Raw genomic sequence first — 21,727 nt, forward strand, 5'->3', positions numbered from 1 at the left:
TGAGGATTGGCGATACGGAGCGCTCCCCAGGTATAATGGGGAAGAGAAAAGGTAAAACTGCTGCTCCTACTGTCCCGTCCCGGGCTGTTACCTGGCGGCCCGCAGTAGGGGGCGAGGACCAGCGGAGGCCGCGGGATCCGGGGCGGCGAGGAGGAGCCGCCGACAGGGCCGGCGCTGCCGCGGGCCGCTCCGAGGCCGGCGATCCGCGGGAGGAAGCGCCGGCCTCGGAGAAGGAGATACGCCGGCCAAGATGGTGGCGCCGGCGTCGTCGTCCTCCTCGTTGGAGTGGACCAGTGAACCAGCACCGCCTACTCGCGCCGGATTGGCGCATCGCCCAGGAGACCCCGCCCGCCGGGCAGGTGGGCCAATCCAGGCCTCCTCTGCCTGCCTGGGACAGGGGGATTGGCTCCAGCTGTTGGAAGGGGAAGGACGGGCGGGGGATTTAAACAACGAAACGGAAGGGGTCCAGTGCTTCCGTTTCGTTCGTCAGAAGCCGACACAGTGGATCCCGGAGTGTTGCCACCTCCAGAGACTGTGTTCCTCTTCAGCTAGCCGTCCTGCTAGCCTTTTCTTCAGTGTTGTGCCTCCTGCTAGCCGTCCTGCTAGCCCTCCTGCGGAGACAGTCACTTCTGCTAGCCGTCCTGCTAGCCCCTTCAGAGACTGTGTTCCTCTTCAGCTAGCCGTCCTGCTAGCCCCCTTCAGAGACTGTGTTCCTCTTCAGCTAGCCGTCCTGCTAGCCCCCTTCAGAGACTGTGTCTTCTTCAGCTAGCCGTCCTTGCTAGCCATCTCCAGAGACTGTGTTCCTCTTCCGCTAGCCGTCCTGCTAGCCTTTCCTTCAGTGTTGTGCCTCCCGCTAGCCGTCCTGCTAGCCCTCCTGCGGAGACAGTGACTTCTGCTAGCCGTCCTGCTAGCCACCTCCAGAGACTGTGTTCCTCTTCAGCTAGCCGTCCTGATAGCCTTTCCTTCAGAGACTGTGACTTCTGCTAGCCGTCCTGCTAGCCCTCCTGCGGAGACAGTGACTTCTGCTAGCCGTCCTGCTAGCCCCCTTCAGAGACCGTGTCTTCTTCAGCTAGCCGTCCTTGCTAGCCACCTTCAGAGACTGTGACTTCTGTTAGCCGTCCTGCTAGCCCTCCTGCGGAGACAGTGGCTCTTGCTAGCCGTCCTGCTAGCCCTCATTCAGAGACTGTGACTTTTGCTAGCCGTCCGGCTAGCCCTCTTCCATAGACTGTGCTACGTGCTGGCCGCCCTTGCCAGCTATCTTCCAGTGACTGTTCCCTCTCGGAGTGCTAGCCGCCTCTGCTAGTCCTCCCTTAAAGACTGCGTTCTGACTACCAGCCAGGTCAGCCGTCACCCCGCGGTTCCAGCAGTCCTGCTGGCCGCCTGCAGCTGAGGGCTCAACCCTCGGTGAACGGCGGTCGCCGCGGGTGAAGATTCGGGGTGCTCGGCTGTCCTCTGGGGCCTTGCGGGGCCTTAGGGAACCTGAGGGCTCACCAACAGAAACAGAACAGGACACCTACCTCCTCGAGCGCAGTTAATGTACCCACCGTGTCGCAACCCACACTGGAGAGTTTCGGAATCCACCCACCGGGAACGCCGGCTCAAACTTCTAGAAGTTCCATAACGCTATCCTTGGAACACAGTACAGAGGTAGCTACATTGAGCCCCCCTTCCGGTTTGACCCCTCCGCAACCTGGAAGGAGTAGCGGAGCTGAGAGAGGGCCGTATGAGGGAGCGTCCGGAGTTGGCGACTTTCCGACGGCTGTGGGAGGACCAGCCCTCGCTTCTACCCCAGGTACTATAACAACAGAAGGGGGATATTTACCCCTAGGTATAATCCAAGGAGAGTTTTCCCCTGGATTAGGAAGAGGTTCGTCAAAACCTGAAAAAGTCACTATGGACACTCTCTGGGAGGCCATCCAAGGGGTAAACACATCTCTACAGCAGATATTGAATTATGCCCAGACTGAAATAAGTCAACTAAAATCTACTAATGCACTAAGGTTGAAAATTATGACTCTGAATTAAAATCTATGCAAACTACCGTGGTTTCTGTAATTAAGGAAAATAATGCCCAGGCACGTAAAATGGAGTATATTGAAAATCAGCTTAGAAAGAACAACTTAAGATTCTTGAATTTTCCTTCATCTACGTTTATTTCACCTATTGAACTTTTGAAAAAGTATTTCTTAGAGATTCTGGATATTCCTTCAGAAAGTCACCCTCCAGTGACTAGAACACAATATTTTAAAAAATTTACGCGATCAACAAATGGAATACCAGAACAATCGCAAAATCTGAATTTAACTGATTTTCTTGAAAGGTCTGAAATTTCAGATCGAGCTACATTGCTTGTAACTTTCGCACTGGAGTCGGATAAAAACTTGATATTGCGTACTTATTTCCGGAAAATGAATGCTATCTTTATGGGAGCTAAAATTCAGATCTTTCCAGATCTAGCGAAAGAAACTTTAGTTAGGAGGAATGAGTTGATGGTTTTTAAACCAAAAATTCTTTCACTCGGTGGAACTTTTTTTGTTAAATTTCCTTGTAAGTGTATGATTTCTTTGCATGGAGTTAATTACCTTTTTTCTTCTCCCAAAAGATTACAAGAATTTATTACTGCTAGAGAGAATGTGAGGGATACCCCTGAAATGGTAACTTCCAGTTAAATGTACTGTCTAGGCTGTATGCTCCTAAATTCCTTCTGGTCAATGTGATTTATTATATAATGTTTATTTCTGATATGTATTTAGATACGTGGATTTATTTCCTGTTCTTGGATCCATTTATTGTGGACAAATTATTTTGATTTTTCCTTTTTATTATTAGGTTTACTGTATTATATAGAATATTGTGAATTTCTAAAGCATTTTGATGTAATGTCATCTTTATGTGATTATATTAAAATTAATAAAATAAAATAAAAAAACAACAAAAAAAAACAATGGTATCTGAAAAGGGAAGAGATCTTGGATGTAGCTCGTCCCTATTTTTTTTCAGTTGTAGCTCAAGGCTACATTCAGGTTCCACAGGTATTTTTCCTGCCCCCAGAGGGCTTGCAGTCTATAGAAGTACTTGAGGCAATGGAGTATTAAGTAACTTGCCCAAGAACACAATAAGCCAAAGCGAGATTTGCACCAGTTCTCAGCTTGCTGCTTTAACCAGTAGGCTACTCCTCCACTCTAAAAAGGTACTTCAGACAACATCTAGATACCCACATTTACATGCCTTTAGATTAGAGTGCGCAAATCTCTAGAATACAAGCACTTATGCATGCAAGTGCACAGTTACCCGTGAAAGTGTCAGCAGGGCGTCTAAGTGCTATTCTGTAATAGTGCATAACTTACATAGTGCATGCTAGGGGGCACAAACAATGGGTGGAGCATGAGAGGGACATGGGTGGGGCTCCCAGTCACATGCATAACATACAGAACACACCAGCTCTATGGCTGATGTAACCGTGGGACATAAATGTGAGGCGTGCTGAAACTGGGTCATTCTAGCACCCTATAACGGAACTGCGTACCCAGGGGCTGTTATAGAATATGCTCCTACTGCATATCTTTGAGGTGCCTAAATGGAGGTGCCCAGTTGTACACTTGCTCCCAAAGTGACAGAGTTGAAGTCATAAGGCACATTAGTGGAGGAGTAGCCTACCTTTTGGTTGTACCTTACAAAGGTGGTATATCAAATCCATGAGTCTAACATTTAGTGATAAAAGCAGCAGGTTAAGAACCAGGCTTCAAATCCCTCTTCTCCCACTGATACCCTTTGTGACATGTGGAGGCATATTTTCAAAGCACTTAGACTTACAAAGTTACATACAGAGGCAATTTGGATATGATGTCTAAGCCCGACTTTGAATGTTTAATCTGAATAGGAAAGAAAGTAATTTTCAAAAAAGAAAAATGTCTATCTTTTCTTTTGAAAATACTGTTTTCAAGCAAGGCTTTGTGCTTTGGACGTTTTGTTTTTTGGTCCATTTAAAAAAAAAAAAAAAAATAGAATAAGTGCAAAACGTAGAAAATCAAGCCATCGGGAAGTAGGTGAAGCCAGCATTTTTAGCAGACTGGTCCCCCAGACATCCCAGGAGAGCAATGGGGCACCCTAGAGGGCACTTCTGTGCACTTCATAAAAATGCTCCTGGTTACACATCTCACCTTTGCTCCCTTATCTTGTCACCTGAGCTCTCCGAAACCCACCCAAAACCTACTGCCTCCCACTGTACAGCACTACAATAGCCCTATGGGTGAAGGGTGCACCTATATGTGGGTACAGTAGGGTTTTGGTGACTTTGGGAGGGGTCACAGTTTCTTCCACAAGTGTGACAGGTAGAGGGAGATATGGACCTGGGTCCCCAACTATATAGTGCACCGCACCAACCATTACAAGGACCTGCATGCTGCTCTAATAGACTTGGTTAAAACATCTGAGGCTGTCATAGAGGCTGGTAAGTCATATTTTTATTCACATATTTTGGGGGGGGGGGGGGGGGGGTGGCAGGGGGTCTGTGACCACTGGAGGGGGTATTGGGGGAGTTATCTCTGATTCCCTCCAGTGGTCATTTGGGGCACCTTTATATTCCTTATTCGTTAAAAAAACAGGTCTAGCTCAAAACGTTTTAGTTTAGTTTAGTTTTGTTCCATTATGGCTGAAAATCATCTAAGTCTTAGGAATGCCCAAATCCTCCCTTAACATGCTCCTGGCATGCCCCCTTGAGATTTGGACGAACTGCAGACTAACAGAATAGAAAAACTTCTGAAAAGTAGGTTTCGAAAATACCGAGTTGGATGTTTTTGTGAGAAAAACGTCCAAATGCTGCTTTATGCCACTTTTTAGACATTTTTTTCCTTTCAAAAATGAGCTCCACAGTAACCTATGGAACTTTGTAAGTCTAAGTGCTTTGAAAATGAGCCCCGTGGAGGGGCATAATCGAATGGAAACGCCTATCTCCAAGGGTGTTTATCTCCGAGAACGGGTCCGTGAACGGGCGGGCCGAACCGTATTTTTGAAAAAAATGGACGTTTTTGAGCTGGGCGTTTGTTTTTTTTAGCGATAATGGAAACTAAAAACCCCCAGCTCACAAACGTCCTAATCCGAGCCATTTGGTCGTGGGAGGGGCCACGATTCGTAGTACACTCGCCCCCCTGATATGCCAGGACACCACCTGGGCACCCTATGTCAGTGCGGTGGACTTCAGAAAAAGCTCCCACATGCATAGCTCCCTTACCAAGGGTGCTGAACACCCAACCCCCCTCCCTCAAAACCCACAAATGTACAACACTACCATAGCTCTTAGGGGTGAAGGGGGCACCTACATGTGGGTACAGTGGGTTTTGGAGGCCTCCCATTTACCAGCACAAGTGTTACAGGTGGGGGGGGGGGATGGGCCTGGGGCCACCTGGCTGAAGTGCACTGCGGTACCCACTAAAAGTGCTCCAGGGACCTGCATACATGCAGGCCTCTAGGACTGGTTGCTGCTATATAACATTGGCACACCAGTTGACACCTGAAGACTAATCTCTACGAAAACGTCCTTTATTGGAATAACCGCCTTTACTCACAGTTAACTGCAGATCAGAGGTTGTGCCCCACTGGCAACGAATCTCCCTGGTACTGAGATTAGCAGTAGGTCAGAACTGGCAGAATGCTGTACAATGCCCTCATTCAGCCACATTCAAGGGAAGAACTAAGTTGTCTAACGTGGTTAACACAGGAAATGGAACTAAAACTGGCTTACATAAATGGCCACTACCGCATGGACTACAACAGGAAACACAAAAGGGCACACTCTGACCCAGTAGGCAGGGGGAAAAGCACCATGAGAGAAGAGTCTACCAACTACCAACATTGTGAGACTGTAACACAAGTTAATGAAATCACGGAGCCCAATACCCTACACCCACCACAATGCAAAGCTGATGTGACCCTGTACTGCACCCGAGAGCCACATCTGACCCAGGGAAAGGCTGTGACAGGATCGAACACATTCTGCTGTCATGGAGGTGGGTACGACAATTGAGACTGGCATACAGGCTGGGAAAAAGGTTTTTAAAGTGGGTTTTTTTTGGTGGGAGGGGGTTAGTGACCACTGGGAGAGTCCGGGGAGGTCATCCCCAATTCCCTCCAGTGGTCATCTGGGCAGTTGGGGCACTTTTTTGGGACTTGTTCGAGAAAAAAAAGGGTCCAAAAAAAGTGATTCAAAATCACGGTAAAAACGCCTTTTTTTTCGATTATCAGCTAAAGACGCCCATCTCTCCTCGGCTGATAACCACGCCCCAGTTCCACCTCCACCACGCCTTTGACACGCCCCCGTCAACTTTATTCGTTTCCGTGACGGAGTGCAGTTGAAAACGCCCAAAATCGGCTTTTGATTATACCGATTTGGGCGCCTTTGCGAGACAAACGTCTATCTCCCGATTTAGGTCGCACTATAGGCGTTTTTCTCTTTCGAAAATAAGCTGGTTAGTGAGTTACTTTGCCCTCCACTTTCTCAAGAATCAACTTATATTGTAAAAGCCCTCTTAGGCAGTGAAACACCTGCTGCACCTGAATTAACTCAACCTTGGGCTTGGAAAGACGAGTAATCAAATTGAAAACAAAATCCAAATCCAAAATCTGTGGCCTAAACACAATTTGAAACGATTACCAGCCCATTATTTAACCACTATGCCCTGTCTCCTCTAGGATAAACCAGTCAAGGTGTCATGAACACTATGATAGATAGGGCTGAAACTACACATCACAAGTTTACAATCTTTACTTCATCTGGATGATACCTGTAGACAAATTTTGTCTTAGATAGAATACAAAGATGGATGAACATTTTTCTGGGTTCTTTACCTGGCATAGGATGTCAAGGCTGTAATCCTCCTTGCTGACATCTAGATTCACAAAACTAATCTGCAAGTCAAACAGTGAAAACATATTAGGGGTTTTTGAATGTCGCTAAGTGTAAGATGAATGCTCAACTTTAACAAAGGATATGTGTTTATTAATTCAGCATTTATGTAGCTCACCACAATAACTTACATATACATGAAGTCCCCTGCTCCAAAAGAGTTTATCATTTAAAATAGGTAATGGGAGATAAAGTGACTTGTCCAAAGTCACAAGAATGTCAATGAGAGAAGCAGAATTTAAACCATAGGGACCTTGTTCTGTGCTCATTAATCTAACCAATAGGTCATTCCCTTTCACAGACTATGCCTGACAAAGACTTGAATAGACATATGGCCCACTTTATACAGAAATCAGAAATGATACGTCCATGTCAGGATGTGTCCAATGTCAGCAGTATTTTAGAAAATGATCTGCCAGTGTAAAGGCTTTTCTAAAATACGCACAGGAATGCATGTGTATGTGCCAGCTACATGTGTCAGCAGCAATTATTTTACAAAATAGCAATATGGAAAATATCAGGTAGAAACAATTTTTACCGATTTGGAAACGCAGACGGATTCTTAACGGGACCTTTGTGCATCTTTGTGCAATTAGCTATTGATTTCTATGTAACATAAAATTCTGGCTGAAAGAATATCAGACACAGGGCAAGAAAACTTCACAAAAAGATTGTCAGACTGAAATTTGGTTTAGGGGGTCTTTTACTAAAGCTTAGCTTGAGTTTTCTGCAGCAGGGCCCATTTTATTCCTATTGGCCCTGCTGCAGATAACTCGAGCTAAGCTTTAGTAAAAGACCCCCTTAGTGACATATCTGAGAAATAATGTGCATGTTATTTAGATGTATAGAAATAACATATATATTACTTAGAAAGCAACATTAAAGAAGATACATCACGCAAACCTGGTTAGCATGATTTCTTCAGATTAAAGAAAGAAAGTGGAGGAGTGGCCTAGTGGTTAGGGTGGTGGACTTTGGTCCTGAGGAACTGAGTTCAAGTCCCATTTCAGGCACAGGCAGCTCTTTGTGACTCTGGGCAAGTCACTTAACCCTCCATTGCCACATTGAGCCTGCCATGAGTTGGAAAGTGTGGGGTACAAATGTAACAAAAAAAATATAATTGATTTTAAATATTTTTCTGAGAATTTGGCTCTTGTAAAAAGCTGGCAGCACTGAACACTTGAAAACTCCATCTGCAAGCAGCCATCACATAGCAAAGCTGATTTGGTTGCTACTGATCTGAACTGGTATTTGAACGAGTGCCCTAGAAGAAATGAGACCTGGATCCAACTGGTAGGATAAAATCAACAAGACTGCAGCACATTCATATAGTATCTCTTATATTCCACACTGGATAATCATGGTAAACATAGCTAGAACAATCAATGTAGTTGAGCAAGCAGCAAAGTAGGACAATGGAACCTAACCAAAAATGGCTATATGACAAGGTTCTGGAGCTCTTAAGGTGTGGGACTAATCAATGGTCAGACAATGGCTGGGCAGAGAAAGTCCATCTAGTGAAAATTCAGTTATTTTAAAATTCTATCATCTCCAAAGTTGCTGGTGAGATGTTGCTCTCAGCTTGCATGTTGCTAAGCATTCCAGCAACTCGCTCTGAGTGTTGATACTGTGGACACTCTCATTAGCGTTAGCAAAGAGATCTGTTGGATTGTGCAAACTGAATCACCCTGTTGTTATGTTGCTAGATGAGACTTTTGCAGCCATGTGCATGTGCTGTTAAGAGCTATGCTAGCCTACACATGGAAGAGGGAATCTGTAGAAAGTGCACATTTGCCTGCCCACATCAGTTTTTCAAAAGCTTCTACTGGGAACATATGCACAACACTTAACAGTATATTGGTTGCCTAGTGTCTGAATAGCTGCCTAGTCATCCAGCAACTGAAAAACATGTAGGCTTTGGCTGTCATAATGTCCAAGAATGTGATTTTAGAAGAAAAGAGAAAAAAAAAAATAAAGCAAAGATTTAGGAATGATTGTGTCAAAATTGAGAAGCATTTATGTGGTTGGTGGCAGTGTGTGTGTGTGTGTGTGGCCTTTGCTAAACAGCCAAATGTATTCCTTTAATATTAAAACGTGATTAGGGGTGTTTTGGGAGCAGAGCTTGAAGTTATATGCAGAGCTGCAAAATTCAGTCAATATCGATGTCTAAATGTCAGTTTTCAAGCATTCAAAACAAGAATAGAACTTCTAAAGTAAACACCTCAATACGCTTGCATTTCAGCAAAGCTTTTCAATAAGGTGATGTGGTAGCCACGTCAGCCCACTTTTTAAAGAAATAAAACACAGAAAAGAAAATAAGATGATACCTTTCTATTAGACTAACAATACATTTTTTGAATAGCTTTCAAAGGTAACCCTTCTTCTTCAGATCAGAAATAAGCAAATATTGACAAATATCAGAATATATAAGTGAAACACAAAAGTATTCCAATGACAGTCTCATAGGAAGAGGGTTAGGTCAGAAACAGGGAGAGCTGGGTGGGTGAGAGACAGGGAGAGATGGATGGTTGGTGACAAAACAGTAGAATTTTATGGTTTAAAATGGGCTAGAAAATCCAGATCTTTGTTAAATACTGTCTGGTGGTATCAAAATATTTCATCATTTTGACTTCAAAGGTCTTACATTCTTGGATTGTCTTAAAGTTTCATTTTAGTATTCTCACTATAAGATCATTTATGCAAGGTCTTGTAAAGTGTTGTCCCACAGAGGTGGCATCCTGGTTGGCACTGGAATGTTTAATATTATGTCTGTGTAAATTGAGTCTTGCCATTAGCATCTGACTTGTTTCTCCAATATAGCACCCTTCTTTGCACTTTTTACATTGAATGATATATACCACATTTGATGATACGCATGTGAAGGATCTCCTTATATGGAATATTTTTCCGATGTGAATAACTGTGGAGTCCTGTGAAATGTGTTGGCACAGTTTGCAGCTAGATATATTGAAGGGATGTGTGCCATTCTCTTCTTTTTGAGCTTCTACTGGGAGCTTGCTTTTCACTAGTTTGTGTTTTGAGTGGCTGTTGGAAGACCAGCACTGGTGGGGCTGGGAATACATTTTCAGTAGTTCATCCTCTTGGAATACTGACTGTAGATCTTTTATAATTCTTCTGAATTTTTCTAGATCTGGATTGTATGTCACTACAAGGGGATCCTCTCTGTGACTTTCTTTTCCTTGTACATAAGTATATAAGTACATAAGTACATAAGTAATGCCATACTGGGAAAAGACCAAGGGTCCATCGAGCCCAGCATCCTGTCCACGACAGCGGCCAATCCAGGCCAAGGGCACCTGGCAAGCTTCCCAAACGTACAAACATTCTATACATGTTATTCCTGGAATTATGGATATTTCCCAAGTCCATTTAGTAGCAGTTTATGGACTTGTCCTTTAGGAAACTGTCCAACCCCTTTTTAAACTCTGCTAAGCTAACCGCCTTCACCACTTTCTCTGGCAACGAATTCCAGAGTTTAATTATACGTTGGGTATTTCCTGGGAATTTTAAGGGAAGAGGCAACATTCTTGGAGATCATTTTGGGGTTGTAGTCTTTTTGTTTGAAGGATTCAGTCAGAATTTTAAGGTGTTTATCTCTGTCTCTTGGGTCAGGCCAGATACGATGGTACCTTGTGGCTTGGCTATGTATAATGGATTTTTTTGTATGTGAAGGGTGGAAACTGGAGTTGTGGAGGTAACTGTATCCGTCTGTAGATTTCCTGTATATAGATGTTTGTATATAGCTATTGCTGATGGAAACTGTGGTGTCCAAAAAAATTATTTTTTGGGGGGGAGTAGTTAATTTTGAGTTTGATTGTAGGATGGTATGTATTGAAAGAACTGTAAAATTGTTTGCAAATCCTTTGATAAGGTTCCTCACGGGAGACTTATGAATAATGTACATGGGCTAAAATTCAGGCACAAAGTGTTGAATTGGCACATTATTTCCCAAACACATATAAATCTGATCTATCATAGGTGCCAATAGAGCCTCTGTCCCATTACCCCTTTGGACACCCTCTGAGCTACACCCAAACACTTAGAGGGAGCATTTTCAAAAGAACATCCAAGTCAGAATTGAACGTCCTGGTCATAACGTCCAGAAAAAATGTCCATCTCACAGCCATTTTCAAACAGGAAAAACGTCGGAATTTCGTGTTTGAAAATATGTGAGAAAGATGTTCTTGCACTGAAAATGTCCAAAATGAACAGACATTTCCAAAATGAAATGCCCAAAATATGAACGCCAAAAAAGCAGGCACAAAAATATCTGTCTGGCATTATTTGTACAAAAATGGCCACACAGACATCCCTGCAGAGCATAGGGGCAGCCTAGTGATCAGTGCAGTGGACTTAATAAATGGCACACAGGTACAAATCCCATCTTAATTCCTTTCTATTTTATCGTGAGTCCTCCTGGAACAGTTAAAAAACCTTCTGTACCTAAAGGTACACCACTACAACAGCCATCATGTTTGCAGCTGTCTTATAAACTCAGGTACAATAGGTATTTCTATGTTCTAGGAGGGCTCACATATTTGTACAGAAATAAAAGAGTTAAAGTGGGAGTTATACCTGGGTCCCATTGTTTAAAGTCCACCGCATTGACCACTAGGCTACTCCTTACACTTGCTTGTTGTTCTATTAGGAATGGACATAATACCTAAAGCTGTCATAGATACTGGTGTCCATTGTCACTTTCATTTCTTAGGGGGGGGGGGGGGTGGGAGGGAATCAGTAGCCACTGGGAGATGAGGGAGAGGTCATACCTTCATCATTCCAGTGGTCAGCAGCTCAGTCAGGGCACCATTTTGTACTCTGGGTGTGACTGAAACAGGTCTAGATAAAAATGTCCTTCTTTGTTGTCTTTGACATGTCTTCCAATTGTTGCTGAAAGATGTCCTAATTTTGGATCCGCCCTAGTCCTGCCTAAAACCAGCCTCCAACACACTCCCTTACTATTTGGATGAACTGGCTTTTGAAAATCACAATTTGGATGTTTCTGGCAGATGAACGCTTTTTTGGGCCATCTGCTTTGAAAATGAGTGCCTTATTAGCCTCCAAAACCCACCCACCCATTTACAGACCTTCTTTTCAATGAGGTTTGCTAAAGTTGGTACATTAGAAATAGTTCCCCTCTTTTTCAAAATTGGAGTAACTAAAGCTTCTTTCAAGGAAGGAGGTACAAGTCTCTAATCCAAATTGAAATGATAATTTTATGAGAGCTAGTTTTATGGTAAGAAGAGGCATTGGGAGCAATGACAAATATTTTCCCTTCAACCTCTGCACTCTTTCCACAGTTCCTGGAATTTCTCCATACCTACTATTGTTGGACTCCAAAAGAGTCTGAAAATTCTACCCTTAGACCAAAAGAGTGCTTAATTTCAAAGAAGCACTTACTGCTAAGTCACTTACTGCTAGAGATACAATTCCTTGATGAAATCAAGGACAGCTTTATGGAGCAACTGGTGCAGGAACCGACGAGAGAAGGAAAAATTCTAGACTTGGTCCTTAGTGGAGCGCATGATCTGGTGAGGGACGTTATGGTACTGGGGCCACTTGATAACAGTGACCATAATATGATCAGTTTTGATATCGACCTTGAAGTAACTGTACACAGAAAGTCAAATACGTTAGCGTTTAACTTTAAAAAAGGAGACTATGATAAAATGAGAAGAACGGTAAAAAAAAAACTTAGGGGGGCAACTGAGAGAGTAAAAACTGTACAACAGGCGTGGACGCTGTTCAAAAATACCATTCTGGAGGCCCAGGCCATACATATTCCACGAATTAGAAAAGAAAGACGGAAGTCCAAAAGACAGCCGGCCTGGTTGAAAAGTGAGGTGAAGGAAGCTATTAGGGCTAAAAAAAACGCCTTCAGAAAATGGAAGAAGGAACCGTCTGAAAATAACAAGAAGCAGCATAAGGAGTGTCAAAGCAAATGCAAGGTGCAGCTAAAGAAGGCCAAGAGGGATTACGAAAAAAAGACAGCATTAAAGGCAAAAAAACATAGTAAAAATTTTTTTCGGTATATTAAAAGCAGGAAGCCGGCAAAAGAATCGGTTGGGCCGCTGGATGACCGAGGGGTAAAAGGGGCGATCAAGGAAGACAAAGACGTAGCGGAGAGACTGAATGAATTCTTTGCTTCGGTCTTCACAGAGGAAGATTTGGGTGGGATACCGGTGTCGGAAATGGTATTTCAAGCGGACGAGTCGGAGAAACTTACTGACTTCACGGTAAACCTGGAGGACGTAATGGGGCAGTTCGGCAAACTGAAGAGTAGCAAATCTCCTGGACCGGATTGTATTCATCCTAGAGTACTGATAGAACTGAAAAATGAGCTTGCGGAGCTACTGCTAGTGATATGCAACTTATCCTTAAAATTGAGCGTGGTACCAGAAGACTGGAGGGTGGCCAATGTAACGCCCATTTTTAAAAAAGGCTCCAGGGGAGATCCGGGAAATTATAGACCGGTGAGTCTGATGTCAGTGCCGGGGAAAATGGTAGAGGCTATTATTAAAAACAAAATTACAGAGCACATCCGAGGACATGGATTACTGAGACCGAGTCAGCACGGCTTTTGTGTGGGGAAATCTTGCCTGACCAATTTACTTCAATTCTTTGAAGGAGTAAACAAACATGTGGACAAAGGGGAGCCGGTTGATATTGTGTATCTGGATTTTCAAAAGGCGTTTGATAAGGTACCTCATGAAAGGCTACAGAGGAAATTGGAGGGTTATGGGATAGGAGGAAATGTCCTATTGTGGATTAAAAACTGGTTGAAGGATAGGAAACAGAGAGTGGGGTTAAATGGGCAATATTCACAATGGAGAAGGGTAGTTAGTGGGGTTCCTCAGGGGTCTGTGCTAGGACCGCTGCTTTTTAATATATTTATAAATGATTTAGAGATGGGAGTAACTAGCGAGGTAATTAAATTTGCTGATGACACAAAGTTATTCAAAGTCGTGAACTCGCGACAGGATTGTGAAAAATTACAAGAGGACCTTACGAGACTGGGAGACTGGGCGGCTAAATGGCAGATGACGTTTAATGTGAGCAAGTGCAAGGTGATGCATGTGGGAAAAAAGAACCCGAATTATAGCTACGTCATGCAAGGTTCAACGTTAGGAGTTACGGACCAAGAAAGGGATCTGGGTGTCGTCGTCGATAACACGCTGAAACCTTCTGCTCAGTGTGCTGCTGCGGCTAGGAAAGCGAATAGAATGTTGGGTATTATTAGGAAAGGTATGGAAAACAGGTGTGAGGATGTTATAATGCCGTTGTATCGCTCCATGGTGCGACCGCACCTTGAGTATTGTGTTCAATTCTGGTCGCCGCATCTCAAGAAAGATATAGTAGAATTGGAAAAGGTGCAGCGAAGGGCGACTAAAATGATAGCGGGAATGGGACGACTTCCCTATGAAGAAAGACTAAGGAGGCTAGGGCTATTCAGCTTGGAGAAGAGACGGCTGAGGGGAGACATGATAGAGGTATATAAAATAATGAGTGGAGTGGAACAGGTGGATGTGAAGCGTCTGTTCACGCTTTCCAAAAATACTAGGACTAGGGGGCATGCGATTAAACTACAGTGTAGTAAATTTAAAACAAATCGGAGAAAATTTTTCTTCACCCAACGTGTAATTAAACTCTGGAATTCATTGCCGGAAAATGTGGTGAAGGCGGTTAGCTTAGCAGAGTTTAAAAAGGGGTTGGACGGTTTCCTAAAGGACAAGTCCATAAACCGCTACTAAACGGACTTGGAAAAATCCAAAATCCCAGGAATAACATGTATAGAATGTTTGTACATTTGGGAAGCTTGCCAGGTGCCCTTGGCCTGGATTGGCCGCTGTCGTGGACAAGATGCTGGGCTCGATGGACCCTTGGTCTTTTCCCAGTATGGCATTACTTATGTACTTATGTACTTATGTAACCATTGGGCCTTAAATACTGTGGAGAATAAACTGGGTTTCTGATTTAAGTTTTTCACCCCAAGCAAAAGTTTCCCCCCCCCCCCCGTTTAATAAGCCATGCTAGCGGATGCTGTGCGCTAATGCCAACACTGCCCATTCACTTTGAATGGGCTGTGTTGGCATTGCCACGTGGCTTAGTAAACAGGGGGTAAAATAGGTGTTTATTGGAAAAATACCATTTTCTCTAGTACTCAACCCCCCGCCCATTTCTTATCTTGTATTTCATACCCAGGTTTTGTGCTTTTTCTGAACTGATGATTCCTAAGTGATACAAATGTATATATTTGAATTCACTGGAAAAGGTACCCAGAAATAACACCTGTGGTGCAAAAGCACCAATAAACACTGATATTTTCTACCCTCAAAGAACCCCTAATTACCTGGATAGAAAACACCTGAATTTACAATCTATAAATCCTCTAAGAATAGAAACCCTAAGTATACAACATTTTCACAACAGTGATCATGGACTAACTTTTGATTAAAATGACATTTTCTTAATGTAAATAATTGCAGATTTGTGCGGAAAGTTTTAAAAATGTACATGCTCATATTTTTGTCCCACGTATTCATTTATTTTTATGTTTATAGCACACAAGTCTTAAACGTCTTGCTCCATATCCCAATTATGTAAAGCCAGGATATAGATGTCTAATACTGCAGTATGTCCATATGGCAAGGGGGTGTGGTCTGGGCATGTTTTAGGCAAGACTGTGGGGAGGGGCAAAATATGGACATCCAACTTCAGACACAGAAGGAGAAGAGACACCCCTGTCTGAAAAGATGGATATTGTTATTTAGATCTGGTACTTGGCATGTCCAAGTTACAGAAAGATGCTCTGATTGAGTATTTATTTTATTTATTTAGATTTTGCTCACACCTTTTTCAGTAGTAGCTCAAGGTGGGTTACATTCAGGTACACTGGAGGGATTAAGGCACAATACCTTAATCCCTCAGTGGTTGCTATTCCCTTCCTTCCCCCCAAATTTGAAACCAGCAAGGGATCTCCGCTGAATATTCGTGGTTAGCACATACTACTAGATTCTATATAGCACGCCTAGAGATCTGTGTCGAAATCCAGGCGTATTCTATAACAACGCGTGTAATTTAATTGGCTTAACAAGCTAATAAGCATTGATAACAGTACTTAACAAGCAACAATGACACTAATTGGCAATAATTAGAATTTACGTGCACAATTCGCTAAGCGTATTCTGTAATGAACTGCATCTAAATTCTAATGAGCACAGTTCAAAGAGGGCATGGCAATGGGCGGGGAAATGGGCATTTCATGGGCATTCCAAAATTTACATGCATAATTACAGAATATGGCCCAGTGCACATAAATCTACGCGCAGGAATTTACACCATATTTTCATCGGTATAAATAGAGGCATGTAGTTTTAGGCACTGGGAAATCAACTAAGTGTATTCCTTATACTATGCCTAAATCTAGGTGCTGCTTATAGAATACGCTTAGGCAGGTTTACTGCACAGATTTTTTAGGTGCCTTATATAGAATCTGGCTTATAGTGGCTAACCGGTTATATCACACGATATAACCAGCTATCCGCAAATATTCAAGCACCAGTTGACTAACTCTAGTGGCCAAATTGGACCACCTAAATAGCAGACTTATCTTTAGCCACTATAAATTTAACCAGCCAGCGCTGAATATTGACATAGCAAGTTAAGTTTGAGCCAGCCAAAAAAAATCTGGATATCCAATGCCGGTCACTGGAAACGGCCTGGCATTGAATATCCGCAAACTACTAAAGACTTATCTCTTCGAGAAAATCTACGGCAAGGATCAAAACACATGAAGCCCATACAATCTCATAGACACGCACCAATACACTCTCTGAAATCTCTTCTCCCGCAAACTACTAAAGACTTATCTCTTCGAGAAAATCTACGGCAAGGATCAAAACACATGAAGCCCATACAATCTCATAGACACGCACCAATACACTCTCTGAAATCTCTTCTCCCGCGCTCTCACCACTCTTAAACCCTACCCACAGATAAAATTGTCAGACCTCCCTGTTCCCTCAATACTGTTTTGTCCCCCTCTCAACTCACCACTGTTATATTCCACTGTTCTATTCCCTAATAATATCCTGAATTTACCCTGTCTTATATAACTCTTCACAATGTAACCCTTAATTGTACTGCAACCAATTGTACTTCCATTATTTACAATGTATTGTAAGCCACACTGAGCCCGCAAATAGGTGGGAAAATGTGGGATACAAATGCAAATAAATAAATAATAAATAAATAAATATCCAGGGTCAGCGCAGATCATGGCACTTAGGAGGGCCTGCCTCCCATGGGCTGACTATTGGCATCTAGGTGCCTACTTTTCTTTACAGAATAGCGTAAGTGGCAGAAAACACATCTACATTTCCGGAGCGCCCTGCTCGAGTCTAGATGTTAGGCAGAACACACGTAATGTATAGAAAACTATAATTTACATGTGTATTTGCTTGCACTCTGGGCACTTTTACTAAATCATTGTAGATTCCAAACTTAGTGTGTTTTAATGCGCGACTTTCCCGTGTGCTAAGGCCAGATTCAGCATGATGAATCTGGCATGATTGGAGGTATTTTTAATATAGCTTTTTTTCTGGTTGTGTGCTAATGTTCACATTAGTGTACGGAATGGTAAAAAGTTAATTCGGGACCCTTATGCTGCTTATTTAGGAGGTGGTAAGTGCTCCCATATTAACTCCACGTTAGCCAGTTACATTCTAGCTAGATAATGCTTCCCCACCCATTCCCGCCCATGACTCGCCCCACCTTGAAAAAATTACCAACAAAATAAATAACACACGTTTAGCGTATTCTGATAAGTATTTTATCACAAAACGCTTTAAAACATTTTGGGGTAAGCCTTTTTTCCTGTGTTATTCAGACACATACACACACACAATCTCGAGCACATGGTTCATTTGTTTCTTTCAAGTCTATGTGCCTATGATGTCTGATGTATATTGTCAGATCACGTGACTCCTGATGCAGGTATTTCCACTGAAACATGGCAATGGGTCATTGTTTTCTATCTTATGAATGTATACCTAGGATTTGATTGTGTTGGACAATCAATAATGCAATACATACCTACACTGAAAGTTCTTGGACTCTAATTGCCACTTAAGTGTGTAATTGACTAGAACACTGCTATTTATGTATGCTTTTGCCACCTAAAGCTAGATGGCTCCTTATAGAATGACCCCCATAACTAGCAGCTATAAAATCACTATTTCGATGTATAGGGTATTTATACATGTAAACAATGAGGAGGCTTTTAAAACAATCTCTTCTTTGTATTAGAAGCCTGAGATTTTTTAAATTCAGCTTTTACAACTTAGAAGTCAATATATTATCATTCTTAGATTTTACTGAGATTTTCCTCATGCAAAATTTGTTACTAAAAGACGTTCTTCCTGCAGCACCATTGAAAGAGTGTTGAAAAGAAAATTGTGTACATGCCACATAAAAGCTTCATCTGAACGAGGCATATTACCTGAAGTGGCTGAGTCACAAACGTCTTCTCCCACTCTTGTCTATTGATTACCGTCTACCCATTTAAATGTCAAGAACCATCATATACAGTCTGCAAGTCCTTAATACCTTCCCAAAGACATATAACAAAACTGACAAACATAATCCGAGAAAGAGCCATTCTGAAGCTGACATTTATAGCAGTGATCCTGCTGGAAGTCATAATTTACAGTACCTTTATTCAATTTATTTCATTTTTAAACATTCCCATTGTCCACATTTATAGAAATTTCTGGTGTGATATCTATTCTTGCACTATAATAGCTCTTTATTTGAAATTACACTTGTTTAATTATTCTGTATAAAATTAAAGAAAATCGTTTTTCCTAACAGACCCAACTCTATGCCTAAACTATATTGTGCAAGATTTAAACTCCATTCCTTTTAAGCACAGACCATGGCACTTAAAGATATGGCTGAATATTCAGCACCAGCTGATAATATGGATTTTGGTGCAGAACTTCCAGGTGTAGAGGTGGTCATCAAAAATATCCAGATACAGGTGCTGAATATCACTTGTTTTCAGATAAATTCTAGCTCCACCCCCAGACTTCCCCAGCTCAATAAGGCCAATTCTATTGGGATTGGTAGCATGGAATATTGTCACCATTTGGGTTTCTGCCAGGTACTTGTGACCTGGCTTGGCCACTGTTGGAAATAGGATACTGGGCTAGATGGAACTTTGGTCTGACACAGTATGGCCATTCTTATGTTCTTATCTAGGAGCCTGCATTTATGCATTCCTTGTATGTGTAAATGTCTAGAATACTAGAACTTATGTACATAAGGGTACACTTTCCTGCAAAAGTGCCAGCAGGGTGCCTAAGCACTATCACTGTAAGAAAATGATATAGTGGGACACACCAGTGGTCCATCTAGCCCAATATCCTGTTTCCAACAGTGGTCAATCTGGCAGAAACCCAAATAGTAGACAGATGCCATGCTATATATCCCAGGGTAAGCAGTGGCTTTCCCATATCTATCTCAATAGCAGACTATAGACTTTTTCTCCAGGAACCTGTCCAAACCTTTTTTAAACCCAGATATGCTAACCACTGTTACCATATCCTCTGACCTAAAACTGAACCCTGAGGCACAATACTGGTAACATTCTTTTCCTCAGAATGAACTCCATTTACCACTACCATCTGTCTCTTTCCACTCAACCAATTCCTAACTCAGTCACTCACTTTAGGGCTCATACCGAGGGCATTCAGTTTATATATTAGTCATGTATGCGGAATTGTGGCAAAGTCTTTGCTAAAATCTAAATATATCACATCTAGCGGTCTCCCTTGATACAACTCTTTGGTCACCCAGCTCAAGAAATTACTCAGATTTGTCTGACAAGACCTGCCTCTAATGAAACCATGTTTCCTCAGGTCCTGAAACCCATTGTATTCCAAAAACTATACTATTCTCTGCTTTAAAAGCATTTCCATTAATTTACTTACCACAGAAGTCAGACTTACTGGCCTGTAGCTCCCAACCTCTCCTGCTTTTGTGGCGAAGGACCACATCTGCTCTTCTCCAGTCCTCCAGGACCACTCCTTTTCCTCTTACTTTTGTTTACCTTCCTTATAAAAAGGTTTGTTGTCCTTACAATAGCACCTTTCAGTTTTGCCCACTGCTTTTCAACTTCTTCCAGATGCTCCCATATAGACAACAATTCCTTGAAATAATCCCCCATCTGATTATAATTTTTTTTTAAGTCTAGAACTTTTTTTGAATGAACCATCTCCACAATTATCTTATTATTAAACCACACCATCTGGTGATCAGAGGATGCCAGATGATCACCTACCATAACATCACAAACACTCTCCTCATTAGTAAGCATGGAGTCTAGTATCCATCCCATGTGGGTTCTATTACCAACACCTGAAATAGTTCCCCCCTGTTTCTAAAAGACCCTGCAATTGTACGTTCCCTTTTACACCTATATTTTGAATGTCCAATTTAATGTCTGTCCACTTCTGTCTGTAAAGGATGCCTGTATATCATACCCTCTTTCCAGATTGACTCACAGTGCATTTACCTTACCCTATAGGTCCTGCAATTGTGTGGCTTTAATATTATCTTTAATATATAATGCCATGCCCTCTCCCTTTCTTCCTACCCTATCTTTCCTGAACAGACTATAGCCCGATATAACTATATCCCAGCCATGGTTCTCTGTGAACCATGTCTCTGTGATCGTCACTAAATTCAAATCAATCTCATCCATCGCAGCCTCAAGATCTAAAACCTTGTATCCCATACTTCATGCATTAGTATATGCTGCACTCCAGATGTTGACCCTTTTTCTCATTTGTGTAGAGGTATTTAATGCTTCACTTACCTGAGGGCTTGTACTTACTTGGGGGCTTTGATCACCCTGACTCAATGATTCTAATTTAAAGCCCTCTTCAGTAAGTTAGCCAGTCTGCTGCTGAATGTATTATTTGGAAATAGATTGCAATTATGGAAGACATTTCTACCTGAAATAAGAAATTAATTGATATTTTACTGTACTTAAAACATCCCTGGCCCAATATTTAGCTGGCGGTGGCAGGTTATGCGTACTTACCACAGGTTAAAATGTACTACCCATGTGCTAAAAATAAAACTGATTTTTTTAGCACTGGAGTATGTTTGGGGGATGAGAGTGGGTGCAGGTATGCTAATTCGTTAGCACATGGACATCGCTATGTGCTAATTGATTAGTGCAGGCTTACCGCGTTTGCCCTTACCACCTACTAAATAGATGTCAGTTAGTGCTCATACACTAATGGCCATGCGCTAATGGGAAAATTAGCGCGTGGCCATGATTGCAGAAATGTCACAATTGGCCATTTACTGGCAGTGCTAAAGTGGCCTTAGTGCATGGGAAAGACCAGGGCTGAGCACATGCCACTTTTTAGCGCTGTTTAGTAAAAAGGCCAATAAATCTGCGGTATAGTTCTCTGTTTGATATCTTTGAGTTGCTGGCAGTATTTTAACGTATGGCGCTTGTATACTTTTAAAAGTAAATGACAGAGCAGGTCTGTCTTATAGCATTTTTTTGTGGTTTTTAGAGTAAATTTCTTATGAACAAAATCATGAATCACCCAGACTTTAAACCACACAAAGTATAATTTGCTGCCTTAATTGTACTAAGAGATTCATCAAGTCATTTACTGTGACAACTTAAATATATGCTCTCAAAATTTGAAATGTCACTGTATAAGTAATAACAGAAGCCTAGGTAGGAAGATCCTGCAGGGTTAGATTCCCTCAATTTAACTG

At 42.2% G+C, this 21,727-nt stretch overlaps 1 protein-coding gene across 1 annotated transcript in view; it reads right to left on the reverse strand.

The window, feature by feature from the left end:
• SPHKAP (SPHK1 interactor, AKAP domain containing) overlaps window positions 1-21,727 on the reverse strand; it is a 164,361-nt gene that overhangs the window by 51,242 nt on the left and 91,392 nt on the right. Inside the window, exon 4 of the mRNA XM_030217134.1 lies at window positions 6,844-6,903. Coding sequence (XP_030072994.1) covers window positions 6,844-6,903 — 60 coding nt within the window. The remainder of the gene's footprint in view (window positions 1-6,843; window positions 6,904-21,727) is intronic.

The sequence above is a fragment of the Microcaecilia unicolor genome, chromosome 10 (assembly GCF_901765095.1).
Source record: "Microcaecilia unicolor chromosome 10, aMicUni1.1, whole genome shotgun sequence".
In the NCBI taxonomy this organism is placed as follows: domain Eukaryota; kingdom Metazoa; phylum Chordata; class Amphibia; order Gymnophiona; family Siphonopidae; genus Microcaecilia; species Microcaecilia unicolor.